The sequence below is a fragment of the Plectropomus leopardus genome, chromosome 24 (assembly GCF_026936395.1).
Source record: "Plectropomus leopardus strain MGB_pleo_1.0 chromosome 24, ASM2693639v1, whole genome shotgun sequence".
NCBI classification, from domain to species: Eukaryota; Metazoa; Chordata; class Actinopteri; order Perciformes; family Serranidae; genus Plectropomus; species Plectropomus leopardus.
In genome coordinates, this window is record NC_142199.1 from 18358534 (window position 1) to 18375776 (window position 17243).

Below are 17243 nucleotides of genomic sequence, written 5' to 3' on the forward strand. Positions count from 1 at the left end.
CGTGTTTTCGCAGTCATTGTGATAACCTGTAACAGATACTTTACTGGTGCACGGAGGCATCCACTGGTAGTAACTTGAATTATTGGATTTAATGTTGTTTTGTTATAACACGCCTGGCTTTAAAAAGCAGGATGTTGGCATAAGGAGTGGAGTCAGCACGTCAGCAAGTTTGACTTGCTGCTTGTCTCATTAATTTTTTTCTTCATGGAGCAAAATAATATTCTGATGCCAGGCCTGGGCCCTTGGACCTCGGCCCCGGTACATTTGGAGACGGTTGTTGTCAGTCATGTTGAGGCAGGCGATGGGAGGAGTCAGTTGAGGAGATTTTTTGGCAGGATTTAAGTTGTCTCACACAATCACAGATCATCAGACTGGAAGCTCCGGCTGGAAGTCAAGAAGACTGGCACACAACTCAGCTGATCTGCGCAACTTTAACAAGTGAGGACAAACTGGAGGGACGGAGACAGAGACAAAACCACAGTTAGACTTTTACTCAACTCAGAATAGTTTCTACTGAGAAATACTGCATTGAGACTGTCAGTGTTGCTGTGTCTGAGAGTTGACTTGCAAAGTTTTAAACTATCAACATTTGTACTTCATTTACAGTAAATGAAGCGTTGAACGCCATGTTCTTGACATTTCTCAACAGGTTGGAGAAATGGCCTCAGATAGAATGGTTGTTGCTGCCCTGGGTCGGCCCTTCGCCCTGGGAATGCTCTACAATGCTCGGAAAGATGAACCGATCCCGGGTCAGTCACTTTTTTAACCTCATCTATTTAACATGAATACGTTGAGAATCAAATGCTCTGTAATAGATGACATCTGACAGGACAGTGCTGAAATATACATATTTATAAATATAAAAATATGATACATTTTAAAGTCTATACTATGTTTCTTTATTTCTTTATTTATTCATAAATACAAAAAACACAATACATTTCTTAAAAAAATTCATTATACAGTACATGGATACCGTAACTGGAAAAAATTGCAGATAAGCCAGAGATTTTAAACAAATAAAAGAAATATGAAAGAGATATTAATAAAACAGTAGTCAAAACAATAAAAGCCGTGAAAAGCCATAAGGTTTATGAGAAATAACAACCAAAATATGCAATAAAAATAAATAGAGGGTGGATTTAATTACAAGCATAGAAAAAAAAACATGCTGGGTAAGGTTATAAACAGGTTCCCATGATCAGAGCGTTTCTGTGGAACTGAACTTGAATTGTTTCCACTGTTAATTGCTTATGAATAACTGCTGAAACAACAGGTCTTTCCACTATGATCTCACAGTGACGGGAGTTTTGCTGGAGGCATTTAAAAAAATATGTGTTTATTGAATTTTAATTTACAGACTTGAAAAGTCGTTTACAAAATTATTCAAATTTTCATAGACACAAATGAATGCTCATTTTATCAAACTGAAAACCCCTCCATAATTTGACCTGCTGCATACATTTGGTCACAAGAACAATCTGGACATACAAACACATAGTCCATGAGAGTTCATTGTGTAATGTAAATAAGTCTTAAAGTCTTAAATAAAAATAAGTTTTTAAAGACTTTCCCATGGAACTAGCAATGAATTGTTTCCACTTTTGATTGTTTATAAGTAAGATAAGATTACATTGCTATATGTTTTCAACTCCATGGCCTCTTCTGCTGAAGCAAGACTTTCCTGCAATAGAGAAGCACTCATCAATATCAGGAAAAGTTTAGTTAAGCCAGAAATCCTGATGGTGGTGCTAAAGCCATCACCAAAAATCCATAACAAATCATTAATAATTAAAGCTGGAAGCAGCAATGAACGGGCCCTCGCACCCCCATGTATGTCGGGGTACTGGTTGGACTCCACCTAAAGAGGTCGTTCGTTTCTGTGAAAGTTGGATAATATATGAAGTGTTTGGACCCTGGAGTGAACTATTTGGTGTAGTGCTTCCAGTGGCCTCCAGGTGGCAGTCAAATAGAGGCAAATTCCATGTAATCTTTGTGTACATCGTTTGTTATACAAACCATCTAAATATCATGTAAATCCAATGCGCAATTACGACTAGTGAATACTGTTATATACATGTGTTCAGAGAGGGACCCTTATCAAACCTATGAAGTTTTAGGCAGATCGGAAATGTACACCAAAGTTACAATAATTTCCTGTTTTATGGCGAGACATCAAAATTGTATGCCACATAACAGGAAAACCGTAAAAGTTTTCCACAGACAATTTATAATTTTTTATCACCAAGGGGTTGAGAATGGAAACACCAATTCTGAAGTTGATCGGATGAATCCTGTAGGACAAGATAGCAAAAGTACGAGGCTGGAAATCACCAAAAATCAGCACAAAATTCAAAATGGTGACTTCCTCTTGGGTTTAGGCGTGGGTCCAAACGAGTTTTTTGTGTCTGGACATGATACATACGTGTGCCGTATTATGTGATTGTAGCTAAAACCAGCCATTCTTGCGGATACACAGGTGCTGTGGAGCCATTTTGCCATGCCTGTTTCTGAAACCACCAAAATACATCTGAAATTTTTTCGCCAGGCCGGACTAGCATACCAACTTTCATGAGTTTCTGAGCATGTTCAGACCTCCAAAAATGCGATTCTTGGGAGAAAAAAAAAAATCCTTGCATTCCAAGAGGGTCCTCGCACCATTCGGTGCTCAAGCCCTAATTACACCAAAAAAATGTAGGCCTGACTGTAAAGAAACTTTTGTACACTACACTGTGGTACAAATTATGAGGTCGATCACAAAAAAAATTTTAAAACTAGTTAAACCTATGTCCCCCCACGATTTTGCTCAGTTGAAACCAAATTTGCTGCAGGACATCTTCAGACTGTGTGACACAAACAATCTACACAGATTTTTGATTCATCAAAAACTGAGCCTACAGTGCATTGAAATGTTTGACTGTAAACGCTGCTGTAAACATATACCGTAAATTCTTGCTGAATAAATATTCAAGGTTCATAACGAAATGATAAAAAATGTGCTGTTTATTATCTCAAAACTAATATTTTGACAGCATTATGAATTCTGCCCTCATGTAAACTTCTGCAGTATGTGGGAAAATGGCATCCTTAAACACCAGTTTTTCACTTATGGAGCAATTCAATCTGTGAACAGAAATGATAAACATCTCTCTGCTTCCTAAATAAAGTCTGCAACTTCTTAGAATTTAGTCTTGAAGTGAATTTTTGGCAGCAGTTGAAATCTGTCTTTCCATGCACAGACAGCTGATATCATGCCCCCTGCTGGTCAGCTCAGTCATAGTGTGAAGCCATCTCTGGTTTCTTTCTTGGCATGGAGCTCATTGAGATAGTGACTTGTCCTTGTGTCTGAGGTTGTGAGCTCAAGCCTCATGTGATGAAGAATGCTCATTCTAATGCAGAGTTGTTAATTGTCTCCCAATTCATGTGCCGCTTGCTGCTAAAAATTACCCGTCACAAACCCATTGCTGCGTAGCACCTATAACTAGGATTACCATCCTGTGGCTTTACATTGACAAACTGATTAATCTGTTTTATCATCTGTTTTACAAGATAACTGTTTTCTGTTCTCTACAGGTTTGACATTGTGGGATAAGAAAACCCTAGAAGAGAACACAGTTGAAAACTCTCAGCACAGCAGTAAATTGGACATTTCTGCATCTGACTCCATCGATTCCAAGGCCTCTCAGCTGGAGGTTGAATCTTCTCTGAAGGCCAGTTTCCTGAGTGGAATGATTGAAGTTGGAGGGTCTGCCAAGTATTTAAATGATAAGAAGAGATTCAAGAATCAGAGCAGAGTGACTTGTCAGTACAAAGCCACCACCTACTTCAGAGAGTTGTCGATGCTTCACCTTCTCAAAATGAGCCAAGAACAGGCCAACATCATTAAGAACAGCTCGGCAACACATGTGGTCACCGCCATCCTTTTCGGGGCAAATGCTTTCTTTGTGTTTGACAGTAGGAAGTTGGGAGCCAGCAAGGTTCAGGACCTCCAGTATGGCATGGAAGCTATGATACAGAAGATCCCCACGTTTGTTAACAGTGAGGGGAAAACTGAAATCAAGCTAAATGATGATGAAAAAGCCCTGACCAAGGAATTCTCCTGCAAGTTCTACGGAGACTTCATTCTTGAAAGCAACCCTACAACGTTTGAAGAGGCAGTGCAAACCTATGAAAAACTTCCAAAGCTGCTGGGAGAAAAAGGAGAGAATGCTGTTCCAGTGAAGGTCTGGCTGATGCCCCTGAAAAATATGGATACTGAAGCTCCTGAGCTGACGAAGAGGATCAGCATTGGGCTAGTGAGGAAGATGGAGGATGCTCTGGAAGATTTAGGGGAAGTAGTTATGAGGTGCAATGATTCTCTGTTAGATGGAGTGGTAGAAAATTTTCCACAGATGGAAAAACAGTTAGGCACTTTCCAAAAATTGTGTGATCATTACACAACTAAACTCCAGAGGACCTTTGCGAAGAAACTTCCCTCCATCCGCGAAGGTAAGGAAAATGAAAGTGCAGCAGAAGAACTCTTCAATGAAAGGAACAAGTCACCATTCAGTCATGAAAACCTGAACAAGTGGCTGAGTCACAAAGAGAGAGAAATCAACATCATCAAGTCCTGTGTCGATACCATGGAGGGCATAAAAGTCGTCCCAAATAAGTCTGAGCTAGACAGAGAGGTTCTTACTCCAGGTGTAGAGCATGCTCTGTGCTTTGTTTTCACCTCCCTGACGAGTGCTGACCCTGGCCTTGATGAGTTAGCCAACTACCTGGACTCAGGCAGTGAATTAGAAGTAACCAAAGAAGATCCATGGTACGTCTCAGCTGAAGTTTTCACCAAAATGAGAGAAAAAGCCAAAACTTTAAGTCATTATGCCAAAGCCCAGAAGAACAACAACAGGGTGCATTTCTTTATAGCAGCCATTGAAAATGAGAAATACGCAGGAGCGACTGTATACCTTTACAATAACGGCATTCTGGCCTGTGAAAACTATTCAAAGCCTGAAGTCCCCGATGTCGAGACCATCACAAAAAGAAAAGATTTGATCATTTGTAAGTCATTTTTTATGGTGCATTTTGTTTGTTTAAGTGAAAAATGTTGTACGAATACCTGTTCTCCAGAAACCTGTTTGACCATCACAATAATTAATACCTCAGGGCTGTTAAATGATTAACGTTAAACTAATTAATGGCTGAATTTAAACAGGTAAGATACAAGGTACAAGGTGGTTTTATTAGTTATTTCTTAAACATGGTCTAAAAAATGAAATTAAAATTTGTCCTTGCATTTGAAAACAGTTAGGAAATCCAATGTTAAGGAACTTCGAGGAACACAGGACCAAAATGTAAGACACAACACAAGTATACGAAGTTTAAGTGATTTAATTTGGAACAAACAATAACCACACAAGGGAAGAGGAGGGCTGCCATGGTGCCATCATGACATCCAAAATGATAAGGCGAAGCAATTCTTACCAGGTTCTCTTTTTCGGAAATCAAATGTCACTTTTCAGCAGCTCCAGTTTAATGTCTTTTTCTGATTCGTACAGGTCTTGGATTTGAGAAACTACTGTTCCCCAAGACATATGGCAGTTTTGAAAAAACTCCCATTTATCGGAAAAAAGATTTACGCTCACATGAGGTGGTATTTCAGGTTTCAGGCATTCAAAAAAGCTGTATTAGGCAAAACTTCAATGGAAACAGTTTTTTTGGCTTTTCTAGCAAAAACTTACAGCCATTGAAAATGGCTATATATATATATATATATATATATATATATAAAATATACATATACACATACAAATTGCCAACCTGAGGACGTCACCTAGACCCGAGCCTTCCACCATTTTGACTGCACAGTTTCCACCCACTTAGCAGCGCTTCCAGTAAACTTCCTCCATTTAGTTTCAGCATAGGTTTGTGGCAACTGGTATTATCTTTGGAGATGCCCACTGACCAGTCTGGTTAGGAGCATCTGTGCGCTACTCAGCTTGTAAGTGGGGGCAATTTCAGGACTGTTAAGGCACCACAATATGCAGAAATATTCAAATGCAACAGGAAAAAATAACAAAAAACAGCATGGTTTTGGTCAAAAATGCATGTGACTAGCATAAAGTGGGCATGTCCAAAAAAAGGGAGACTCATGGGTACCCAATAACCCATTTTCAGTCACATATCTCGAGGTCAGAAGTCCAAGGACCCCCGTGAACTGGCCATGCTACCTTTTCTTGCCAAAATGTATCCCCTGCTCTGTTGTATACAATTAAAATTACAATTCCAACAAACATGAGTACAACAAACCAGTACAACATAAATAAAGATGAGTACAAAGATAAACTAAAACGAAGACTACAAATGAGGACAAGTACAACAAAGACAAGGCGAGAGACAAGACTAAGCGCAGACTAACTGACACAGAACATAGAACGCTGGCTGACCCCGATCACATGGAAAGGCAGTAGTATTTATACAATGCTGTAAGTAGGTATCAATTACTAACATGTCAGGTACTAGACTTCTTTTGAGGAATGAGGCATGTATTTGTGTTGCTAAATTTACTGGCACTGGTCCAGCTCAGGTATCCACTTATAGGCACTAAAACTTCACCGTATTTCGGTAGGTATTTTCTTGAGGTAGACATCGAGTCTCGAACTAATTATGGAGGATGCATAATCATAAAAATACATACTAACAGCCTCTTACAGATAGAAATGTCAGTTGGGATTGCTGGTGACTAACGTTTTTGTTTTTTTTTGTTTTCAAATAAGGTATTATGTATGGACCTCAACTGCTTTACGGTTAACGTGCTAACGCTGACAGCCCCACGAATAACACTAATAAGACATTTTTTTGGTCTCTCCATCAGATGCCTGTGATCTCACCCTGGACCCAAACACTGCAAATAAAAAACTCTCTCTGTCTGAGGGAAACAAGAAGGCAAAGTATGGACAATCACAGTCATATCCTGATCACCCAGAGAGGTTTATGAAGTATCCTCAGGTGTTGTGCAAAGAGGGCTTGTCTGGGTGCCATTACTGGGAGGTAGACTGGGGTACCAGTTCCAAAGAAATTGTTTATGTTGCTGTTGCGTACAAGAGAATTGACAGAGCAAGAGACGGTTCAGACAGCAAGTTTGGTAAAAATACCACGTCATGGACTTTCGGCAAATATTCATCAACCGGAGAACACGTTCTTGAGGCCCATCATATTTACAACGTGTGGAACAAGTCTTTCATCGCTGCTACGTGTGACAGAATTGGGGTGTATCTGGACTGGTATGATGGCACTCTGTCCTTCTACAAAGTCTCATCTGACACTCTGACTCATTTGTACACCTTTCGCACCACATTCACTGAGCCTGTTTACCCGGGCTTCTGGATTGGACGAGAATCCTTTGCCTTCCTGCGTCCACTTAAGTAAGAGCCGCTCTGTGGCTAAATTACAAAGTTTGATCACTATCTGTTGATCTACTTATTTATCTGCTAATGATTCTTGTCTTTGAAGCCTTGTGTGGATGATTTATTTGGTACTTTTATTATTACTACTTTTTGTTGAATGATGTTCACATGGTCTTCAATACTCCCAATGTCCCATGGGGGGGTTTAAATGTATCTATTTCTATTATGTATCTTAAAAAAATTGACACTTAAAAATGTATTTACAGATTACTTATGTGACACTGGGTAGGACATGCAGTCCTTCAGATTAACTAAATGAAAACAAACTTTGGGGCCGGGATTTTTCTGCTCTTTGACTGGCTGCCCACAAGGAAGTGTCTATTTGCTTGTATTGACTGTATCTGACTGTTTACCTGATGAAGGTCCATTGGACCAAAACGTTGTATTGAGTATTTAATAAAACTGTTTTTTTGCAAGTACAGGACAGTGTGCGGGTCCCATCTTCTTTTACCTGCAAGTGTTTTTTCTCCTACGCACCTGTCCACACAGTTTTTGAAGGTGTGCACTGGCTTTTCTGTTGAAATACTCGATATGTCAGCTACACCTTACCAGAAGTACCCGACAGTGACCATCAAAGTACTGGCAGGGACAGTATTGAAGTACAAGTATGGGAGTATAATAATGGAGATGTAGACCCAGCAGAGACCAGTTTGGATTTTTTTGTCACGGATGAGATCATCCGATGACCAACCTGGAGGGGCAGCGTGTCCACGGTGACTGGAGGGATATGGATGCCACCGAAATCAGGGGCTACATCGGGCTCCTCATCCTGGCTGGTTTGTTTCGCTCACACGGTGAATCGACCCGCAGCCTGTGGGGTGAACACCCGGGACGGGATACAGAATGAATGATATATGATGTAAAAAAAATTTATAGGACAAATTTATTCATTTTCTTCTTGTTTTTTTCTTTTTTTGCAGCTTATCAGAACCTACAGCTGCCGGCGGAAGACGAGGTGCTGGCCTGTGGTGCTGTTCGCCAACATATTGGATGTGTCAGCCTTGGTGAAGAAATCATACAAATATTTGCTTGTGTCTAAGGCTTTTGATCAGACTGCCAGCCCAAATCCGATTTTTGTCATATACAGATTGATTTTATAAAGTCTGAATAGCAAATTAACACATGAAATCCGATTTTTACTAATCCAATCCAAACCACATGTGGAGGTGGTTTGAAATACGATTCAAATCAGACTTCTACAAATGCGTCTTCAGTCCATATGTTCTGGTCATTCAAATCAGATATTAGAGATCCTGTCAAACGTCCAGTAACACATTCGAAAACTGGCACACCACCTGCCATCATCAAATGTGTCGCGGACGCTTCCCAGTGGAGGAATTCAGCACGGCGTCTTGAATTGACACCAGTATTTGGATGGGGAAATGTTGTGTCTCCATTTTTCTGCTGCTCATACTTCTATGTTGGTAATCCGCGTCACCATCGCATGTATTGATGCCTACGTGGTTACCCCAGCAACCCATGCAGATAGTTCGGTACAGAGCGCCGATGCGTAGACGCAACAAATTCGATCTGATCTCTGGATCTTCAGGATCCAGGTTATAACAACACACACACCAAAAGGCATAGCCCTCTGCATCTGAGAAGAGACAAAAGACATCATATCATCGCTCCACAAGAAGGTAAGATTACAAACAGTAATACATAATAAATCTCTGACTGCCAATAAAACAGCTTCTGGTATACATACAGTACATACAGTATATGATGCTCTGAAGCTCAACCTCGTCTATGCTATCAGCAAAAAAAGTTATGGCTAAGCTAATATTAGCCGCTGTCAAACACAAAGTTGTTTCTTTGATAATTAATATCAGATGTATGCAAACACGAACTGGCGAAGGTTTTGTTTTAACTTTTGAAGGGACATTTTTGCACACACTATCAGACATAATAAGAAGCTGCGTGTCAAGCTGAGTCTCAGTACATGGGACTACATTTCCCAGAGTGCAACAGGGAGAGGCAAGAGGGTGCTTGATTGCACTCTGATTTAGAGCATCTGGGAAGGACTGGGGGAGCTCAACAGTCACACACACAGAGGAGAAAGGAGCAAGAGGAGACAAAGGAGAGGAGACCCAAGTCCACCTTCGGATTCAGGCCAAAGACGCCAATGGTCTGTAGAATGTTTATTTGCTTCTTGTCGTCTGAAATGTGCAGCATTTATTTGATTTTCTGTCCAATAAGCTATTAAGATATTTAATTTTGAGCTTAAATAGAGTAAAAATATAGCATATATATTCTGTTAAATGTTAAAACACTACTCTTTTTCTTGATTATTCTTTATTCAATTTAAAAGGCTTAAATGATTAATTAATTGAAAATGGGTAATGTGTCAACTTTTTGGTTCTGTGCTGGATGGTAATTTTGTTTTCTGTCTTTAAAGGTTTACAACCTATGAAACAAGACCACCAACCAACTAAAAATAAAATAAAAGTTTGAGTTGGAACCTTGAATCGAGTTGTCCTCGTGTCAATTTGGTGGGAAAAAGAGGTGGACTTGACACTGAGTCTTTGTCTTAATTGTGCTAAATATGCATTTGCTTACTTGCTATCAGTACTTTTCTGCAGTCATACATTTTCTGGTAATTAAAATAAATGTACATAAGCACAATTAATATAACATGAAATGTACCCACCGTTCTTTCCTAAATCTGTTACTTTGCTTTGCAAAAGAGAATGCATGTTGTCTTACAAACTCTTTAAGTACACATTCTTAAAGAAAACAAAAAACGCAGAACGTAACTGTTTTTACTTTATTTAATTATAGATGGATAAGTCATTCATGGAGTTGGACAAGAAGAGGGAGATCCCAGCCATTGGACAAGGTGTCCTATGTTCTTCACAAATATTATTATTCATCTACACGTTGTCCACATCCATTTTTGCATCCCATAATAATAATAATACTTGCATAGCTGATTAACATTTGTTGGTGTTAATATACAACCCTGGTAACACTTCATAACAATGTAAGTAAATCATATAGCTACATAAGTAATGTTTACTTGTTGCATGTCTTATGTTGTAGTAAAGCAACTCATCCAGAATGTATCATAAATTCCCTGCTCCAGTCACTATGACTTGAATTATCATGAGTCACGTATTAACTTACATAAAACTTGATACTACTTAAACAACATGTACCATTATCTTCAAAGAACACTATTAAGTAACCACATTTTATGTTTTTTAATATATTTGACTCCATGTAGAAAGAAGAATCTGGCTTATTGGGGACATCTACAACCAACGTGGGGAAGAACGAACCAGACGCACCACAGGGAGCAACCTCGGCATGGATGGTCATGTGTGGTGGTTTGGCTGGGGTGGAGGGACCTCCTGCTCTTTTTTTAACAATTAATGTCCTGCTCATCCACTGTGGCGGCAACGATCTGGGAAAAATCACAGATGTGGAGCTCGTCGCCACAATGAAGCAGTACCTGCTGAACCTCCGTGACAACTTTCCAGGGATGAAGATCATCCTGTCATCAATCAATGAGAGAGGTCACTGGAGGAAAGCAGATCCAGAAGATCAACGAGACCCGAATGTGGGTGAACAGAGTGATGGGCACATTTGTCATTGATTTGGGCGGAAACAGCGTAAAACATCCTTGCATAAAATTTGACTGCCCTGGTATATTTAGAAGAGATGGAGTTCATTTCACCAATGTGGGGAATGATATTTTTTTAAGTAGCATTACACAGTCTCTTGAGGCTACAATCAAACGTGGGTAAACTTTAAACAAACAGTTTCTTGATCGAATTTTGGACCCCATTGACTCCGTTCTGGATTTTATTCTCAACAGGATCTGTATTTCTACTGTATGAAAAACATACTTGTAAATATGACAGGGCAGACATCTTTGTGTAAGGATAAGTCTCCATCTTTTTTATATAGTTAAATTATAAACAGAATATTTTACTATTTAAATGACTTTTGTTCATCACTCTATTCACCTACATTCTGTGCTCTTTCTCTCACTACACCCTTTCTTCCCTCTCATGGTGCTTGAGACATTATACACTGCATTCATACACCACTAATTTGTGAATTAGTTTGTGTTAATCATTGTACACCCACACAAATGTGTACAATAATTAACGTTAACCCGACCTTGTAATACTTACCTCCGCTGCATCGACATTAGTAATACATCAGATGTAAAGCTAGTCCTTAACGGCTGATTGTCAATTAAATATAAAAACTGACCAGCACCGCTGTCGTTATATTGCTGATTAGCTGCTGTTGTTAATAAGCTAACCTACTACGAGCAGACTACGAGAGGAATACTCGTGAACGAGTGCTGCTCGCTTCCTGCACTCGTGTGCCATTTTTGTGAGCGAACCTGGAGCGAGCCAGTGAGTCGGCGTTAGTGCTCGGGTACAGTCGGCTGCGTTCGAATGTCGTTATTGTAGTATTTACTGTTGGATTTTACACTTTTCTAAACCCAGAAAAAGAGTTTTCTCTGCCTTATGCGCCTCTGAGCAGCTCTCATAGGAATGAATGAGGCCCCGCCCCAACGGCTGTATCCAGATTTCACTATAATACATCCATTCTCGCTACCAACTCAGGAGAGAGAGGGGGTCAGCCACACCTCCTGCCACACACCCCTAATATATCACAAAATATAACAGAAAAATCAACTTTAAATAACAATTGAACATTCGTCACGAGGCTTCGTGAGAAGTGTGCAATATCTTGTGATATTTAGGTAAACTAGAACCTCTGAGACTGTGGCCGAATGTTTCCTCTGTGACATCACACTCACATCAAAGCCAGATGACATCACCATACATTCCGAGTTCCGGAACTTTCAGCTGCTTGTGATTGTTTCTGCTCAGTTGGTTGTGAATAGAATGACATGAAAAGTGTATAATACCCGGATCTACTGACCCATAGAGTGTGCGTAGAAGTGATGAACGACAACCGAACACGGCTGAGTGCGACCGACTGTACCCGAGCACTAACGCTGACTCACTGGCTCGCTCCAGGTTCGCTCACAGAAATGGCACACGAGTGCACGAAGTGAGCAGCGCTCGTTCACGAGTATTCCTCTCGTAGTCTGCTCGTAGTACTTTAGCTTATTAGCAACAGCAGCTACTCAGCAATATAACGACAGCGGTGCTGGTCAGTTTTCATATTTAATTGATAATCAGCCATTAAGCACTAGCTTTACGTCTGATGTATTACTAATGTCTGTGCAGCGGAGGTAAGTAAACATTGATATTAAAGCTTTATATTGCAAAGTTGAACTGCAGTTGGGCTATTATTATGTAATATTACGCTTTATGGGTTGGGTGAATGTTAATTATTGTAAACCCACACAAACGCTTTAGCATTTGTGTACATTGAATTGTGATATATGTCATGGATGTATTAAATATAAACAGACTCTTTAACCAACCAGCTGGCTGTATTTTCTTGTCATAGGTCTTTGACATGATTGATTACAAGATAACACGATCGTTGTGATTCCTCATGGCCGTTATAGATACCAGACAGTTAGTGCCTAGGATGTAATTAAAATATCCGGTTGTGTGCTGTACATTTGAAATGTTTTGGAGTGGAATTATTTAGTTCAAGACTGTGTAGTAATGATAAATTAATATAAATGTCAGTGAAATAATTCTTTTGTATGCTTGGAAAATGGTAGAAAGTTCTACCTGTTAAAAAAGTATATTTTTTATTTGGGTTGCATGAAATGGAAATATTTAAGTATCTAAAAATGGTTCATAGGTATAGTACACATTAAGAATTTGCGATAATAACTTCCAAAACAAGTATAGTATTTAAAAGGGAAATAAACAGGCTTTCCAACAGTAAAAGATTTATTGCCAAGGAACATTACTACAACAAAGAAATAACCAACCAAACACAAATTTCCTTACTTTTTGTGTTTAGTTTATGTAAGTATGTACAAGTGTGGATGTCTAAATGTGTGTGTTTGTGTGTGGGAGAGAGAGACAAAAAGAACAGAACAATAACAGAGGCTACAACGAGACGCCAGGTCCAAGATGCTGGATCAAAGATGGCTGCAGAGCGAGGAAGGCCTTAGCTGACCATGTGGTTGGTCAAAGGAAGAAAGAAAAGCAGGAGCTTTATGTTCCCTCTCTGTGCTTCTGCTGAGAGCCAATTTATAAGTGTTGGATCTAATATGTAAATAAGGTGCTTTGGATAGTAAAAGGGGAATTAAGATGCATGTGAAACCCTGTCTGTGTAAGGCATAAACAAACTAAATTTAAACCAGCCCGGTTCTGTAAAATCATTTCAGTTCATCAGTAATGTGTGTTTGAAGATACGACAGCCTCACTGGCAGAGATGACTTGATAAAGAGCCGGATGTGTCAAAGTTTCCGCTGATGAAGAGATAAAGAAGTCACGTTGTTGGGACCGCAGAGAGACGCTGGTGATGAGGGTTGAGTTTGTGAGGTGTCAGTGTTTGACGGACTCTCAGACGGAGACCTCGGAGCAGAATGGCTGCAGTCACAGAGCTCTGGTTCCTGCTGTTTGCTCTCATCAACAACATTCATGCACAAGAACTCATCAGCATCAAGGAGGAACGGGACTCTTACACCTTCGAGCTCCCCGAGGAGGCCGACTCCTGCCTGATCTCCAGGTCTGTTGGTGAGGAGAAGCTCGTCCTGTGGAACACCTCTGACCTCTGGTCCCACAACTCCACAGCACCTGAAGACCTGAAACAACGACTCTCAGTCATCAGCACAAACAATATCTCTTCTTACAAGATCCACAACCTGACCCACTCAGACTCTGGCCCGTACCGAGAGGAGTGTTGGACCGACGGCAGAGTCACACATGACAAGAACAGCTCTGTCATCATCTGCAGTGACGTGGATCAAGAAGGAAAATATTCAGTGACTCATGAAGGAACAGGGGTTCTGTCATGTAACAGAGTGGTTGGCAATCTGAACGTCCTGTGGCTCAAACGTGACTTTGGATATGAACAGGAAATATGGAGCAGAGTCTTTGGGGACAATGAGACATCAATGATGGACGATGTTGGAGGAAGATACCAACTGAATAAAAACACATCAGCTCTTCACGTGTTTAATTTCACAACAACAGCTAAGACAGAGTTCAGCTGTCTGCTGATGGAGCAGCAGCAGTGTGTCAGCAGTGACTCTGTAGTGTTAAAGGTGTACACAGAGATGATCTATCGCTCAGTGGGAGAGACGGCCGTGTTACCGTGCGCTCTCACTGATTTCAGTGATGACCAGCTCCCACGCTGGACTGTAAATACCATAGAACAACCAAACCAGACTGTGGACCAAAACTACTCTCTGGTGGTTTCATCACTGACGTTAAACCACTCAGGTGAGTACGTCTGTAAAACTCCTGTCAGTGAGAAAAAGTATCATCTCCTGGTGTGTCCTAACTTTGGTCCTCCTGATGTAGAGCTCTTCTCAGAGGGAGAAAATGTCAATCTCGGATGTAAAGATCGGGAAAGGGGTCAGTGGGTTGAATTGTTCATCAAGTCGAACCGAACAGAAGGCAGAGCTGTTAATATATGGTCTTTAAGGGGGATGAGTAGAATAAGAAACGGTGAAGGTGGTTCTTTGGTTATCTCTAATGTCTCACTGAGAGACACAGGAGAGTATTGGTGTGCAGTTTTGGATGAACATTTTCAGTGTCTGTCAACAAGCAAAACAGTGTTACAGTACAGAGATCCGTTTGGGGTTCACTCCACCTTCTACAAAGTGAGATGGTCAGTGCTCAGCCTTCTGCTGCTGACGCTCTGTGTCATCGTGGTCGCTGTGAACTGGAGGACCAGGACCAGCTATCACTGAAATGACCGAAAAGACCTAAAATCTTCAAAAACTGGCAAATTAGTGGTTATGTAAAAATGATGTTTAACGATGCTGAAATAGAAAGAGTGCATGAAAATCAAATATCAGGACAAAACCGGACAAACATACAGAGCATGTGTGTCTGTCACAGGTGGAACAGTTGTTACAAATTAAAACTGTTAAGTTCACGATGAAAATTAAAATAAAAATGTTTAAAAAATGTGGTTTTTAAATATACAGCTGGGATATGGTTTTCTTTGAATGAAATGTTTCAGAATTTTGATTCTATTCGTTTTCTTTTATGAATTCTGTTTTTGTTTTTACATTTTTTTGTGTTAATAGTTATGTTTAGTAGAAAATGAGTTCTTCATGTGAATACATTCAGTAAAAAGGGAAGCTACAATCAGCTGTAATCGTTTCTCAGCTCAGAAGTCGACCTTTGACCTGACAGCGTGCAGATATATCTGTATATATTGTACATTTTGTGTGCGTATTTTCTTTGTGCTGTTGTGGGTCCGTGTGACGGACTTTTATCTTGTTTTATTGAACTGATGTTTGATTTGAAATCAGATGATGATGGGATTTTTTTAATTTCATTTGAAGGAGTGTAAATTGTTTTTCATGACATCATTTTTATGTGATTGTTATTATACTCTAAATCTATATCAACCAGTAATCAATCGTCTCTATAATAAAGCTGAAATAGAAACAATCAAAGTCGGTCTCCACTTTTTACTGTTTGGATCGTGTTTTTTGGTTTTAATGATAATAAGCAACAAATCTGTTGTAAATTGAATGCATGGATCTTTTTTTTAAACATGTAAAACAAACAAAGCAAAGAAGAGATTTTAACCCTCTGAACACTGAGCTGTTTCTCCAAGTTTTGGTTCGTATATCCTCACCTTTTTCTTTTCAGCACAGCCTGGGCTATCGGGATATTTAGGCTGCAGTGACGTAACTTGAATGTACATATAGTTAAGAGACCATAAAGACAAAACAAAAAACAAAACGGAAATCGAATTTTACAAATCTTTAGTGATAAATCGCACAAATTTTCACAAATATTATGTACAAGCAAACACACACAAACTAAACTTTCTACACACAATTCAGAAAACTATTTACAAAAATGAATTATTTAGACAGCCCTGTGAAGAAAGTCAAATTATGACACAGAGGGAACAATTTACAGGGAGTGAAGGAAAAAAAACAACAAAGCAAAAGCAACAATTAACAATGAACTACTTACTTTTTTTAAAAAAAAAAAAAAAAAAAGCTTTTTCGGGGTGTTCCAGTCAACCCCGCATCTTAGTGTTAGCCGATCAGAGGAATTCACAGCTGGCTCTGATGTGGGACTTTTTGTTGCATAAAGCCGACTGGGAGAGCCTTGTCTTTGTTGACCTTGTCCAAGGGGCCGTGTAACTAGTTAACATGCCGCAGTCTTATTTGTTATGAGAAATAACCAGACAAATCGCTCTGAATCGAGAAAGAGCTATCATTCTGTGGATCTTTTCCGCGTTCGGACCGGGTGAGGTTTCTCGTGTTGAGTCAAATTTAGCCGCAGGCTCCACTCCTGGTGGTGCCCTTCTGTCAATTCCTTTAAGTTTCAGCTTTGCAACCATACTCCCCCCGGAACCCAAAGACTTTGGTTTCCCGGACGCTGTTCCGATGGGTCATGGGAATAACGCTGCCAGATCGCTAGTTGGCATCATTTATGTTCGGAACTACGACAGTGTCCGATCATCTTCAAACCTCCGACTTTTTTGATAAATGAAAACATTCTTAGCAAATGCTTTCGCGATCGTCTGTCTGATGCCGGTCAAAAAATTTCACCTCTAGCCAACAATACGAATACCCCTGGCCGTCCCTCTTAATCATGGCCCCAATTCAGAGAGAAAACCCACAAAATAGAACCGGAGTCCTATTCTATTCCTAGCTGCGGTATTCAGGCGACCAGGCCTGATTTGAACACTCTA

General features: G+C 39.9%; 2 protein-coding genes across 2 annotated transcripts; both read left to right on the forward strand.

Annotated features, from left to right (window-relative positions):
- The first annotated feature begins 351 nt into the window (after positions 1-351).
- Positions 352-7869, forward strand: LOC121937866 (neoverrucotoxin subunit beta-like). Its single transcript, XM_088074281.1, has 4 exons — positions 352-438; positions 650-749; positions 3574-5043; positions 6857-7869. Exons 2-4 carry the CDS (start codon positions 659-661, stop codon positions 7408-7410), a joined length of 2115 nt encoding a protein of 704 aa, XP_087930407.1. The 5' UTR covers positions 352-438; positions 650-658; the 3' UTR covers positions 7411-7869.
- A 5128-nt stretch (positions 7870-12997) lies between these two features.
- LOC148185551 (uncharacterized) lies at positions 12998-15959 on the forward strand. Its single transcript, XM_088074487.1, has one exon. It carries the CDS (start codon positions 13936-13938, stop codon positions 15265-15267), a length of 1332 nt encoding a protein of 443 aa, XP_087930613.1. The 5' UTR covers positions 12998-13935; the 3' UTR covers positions 15268-15959.
- Positions 15960-17243: the final 1284 nt, after the last annotated feature.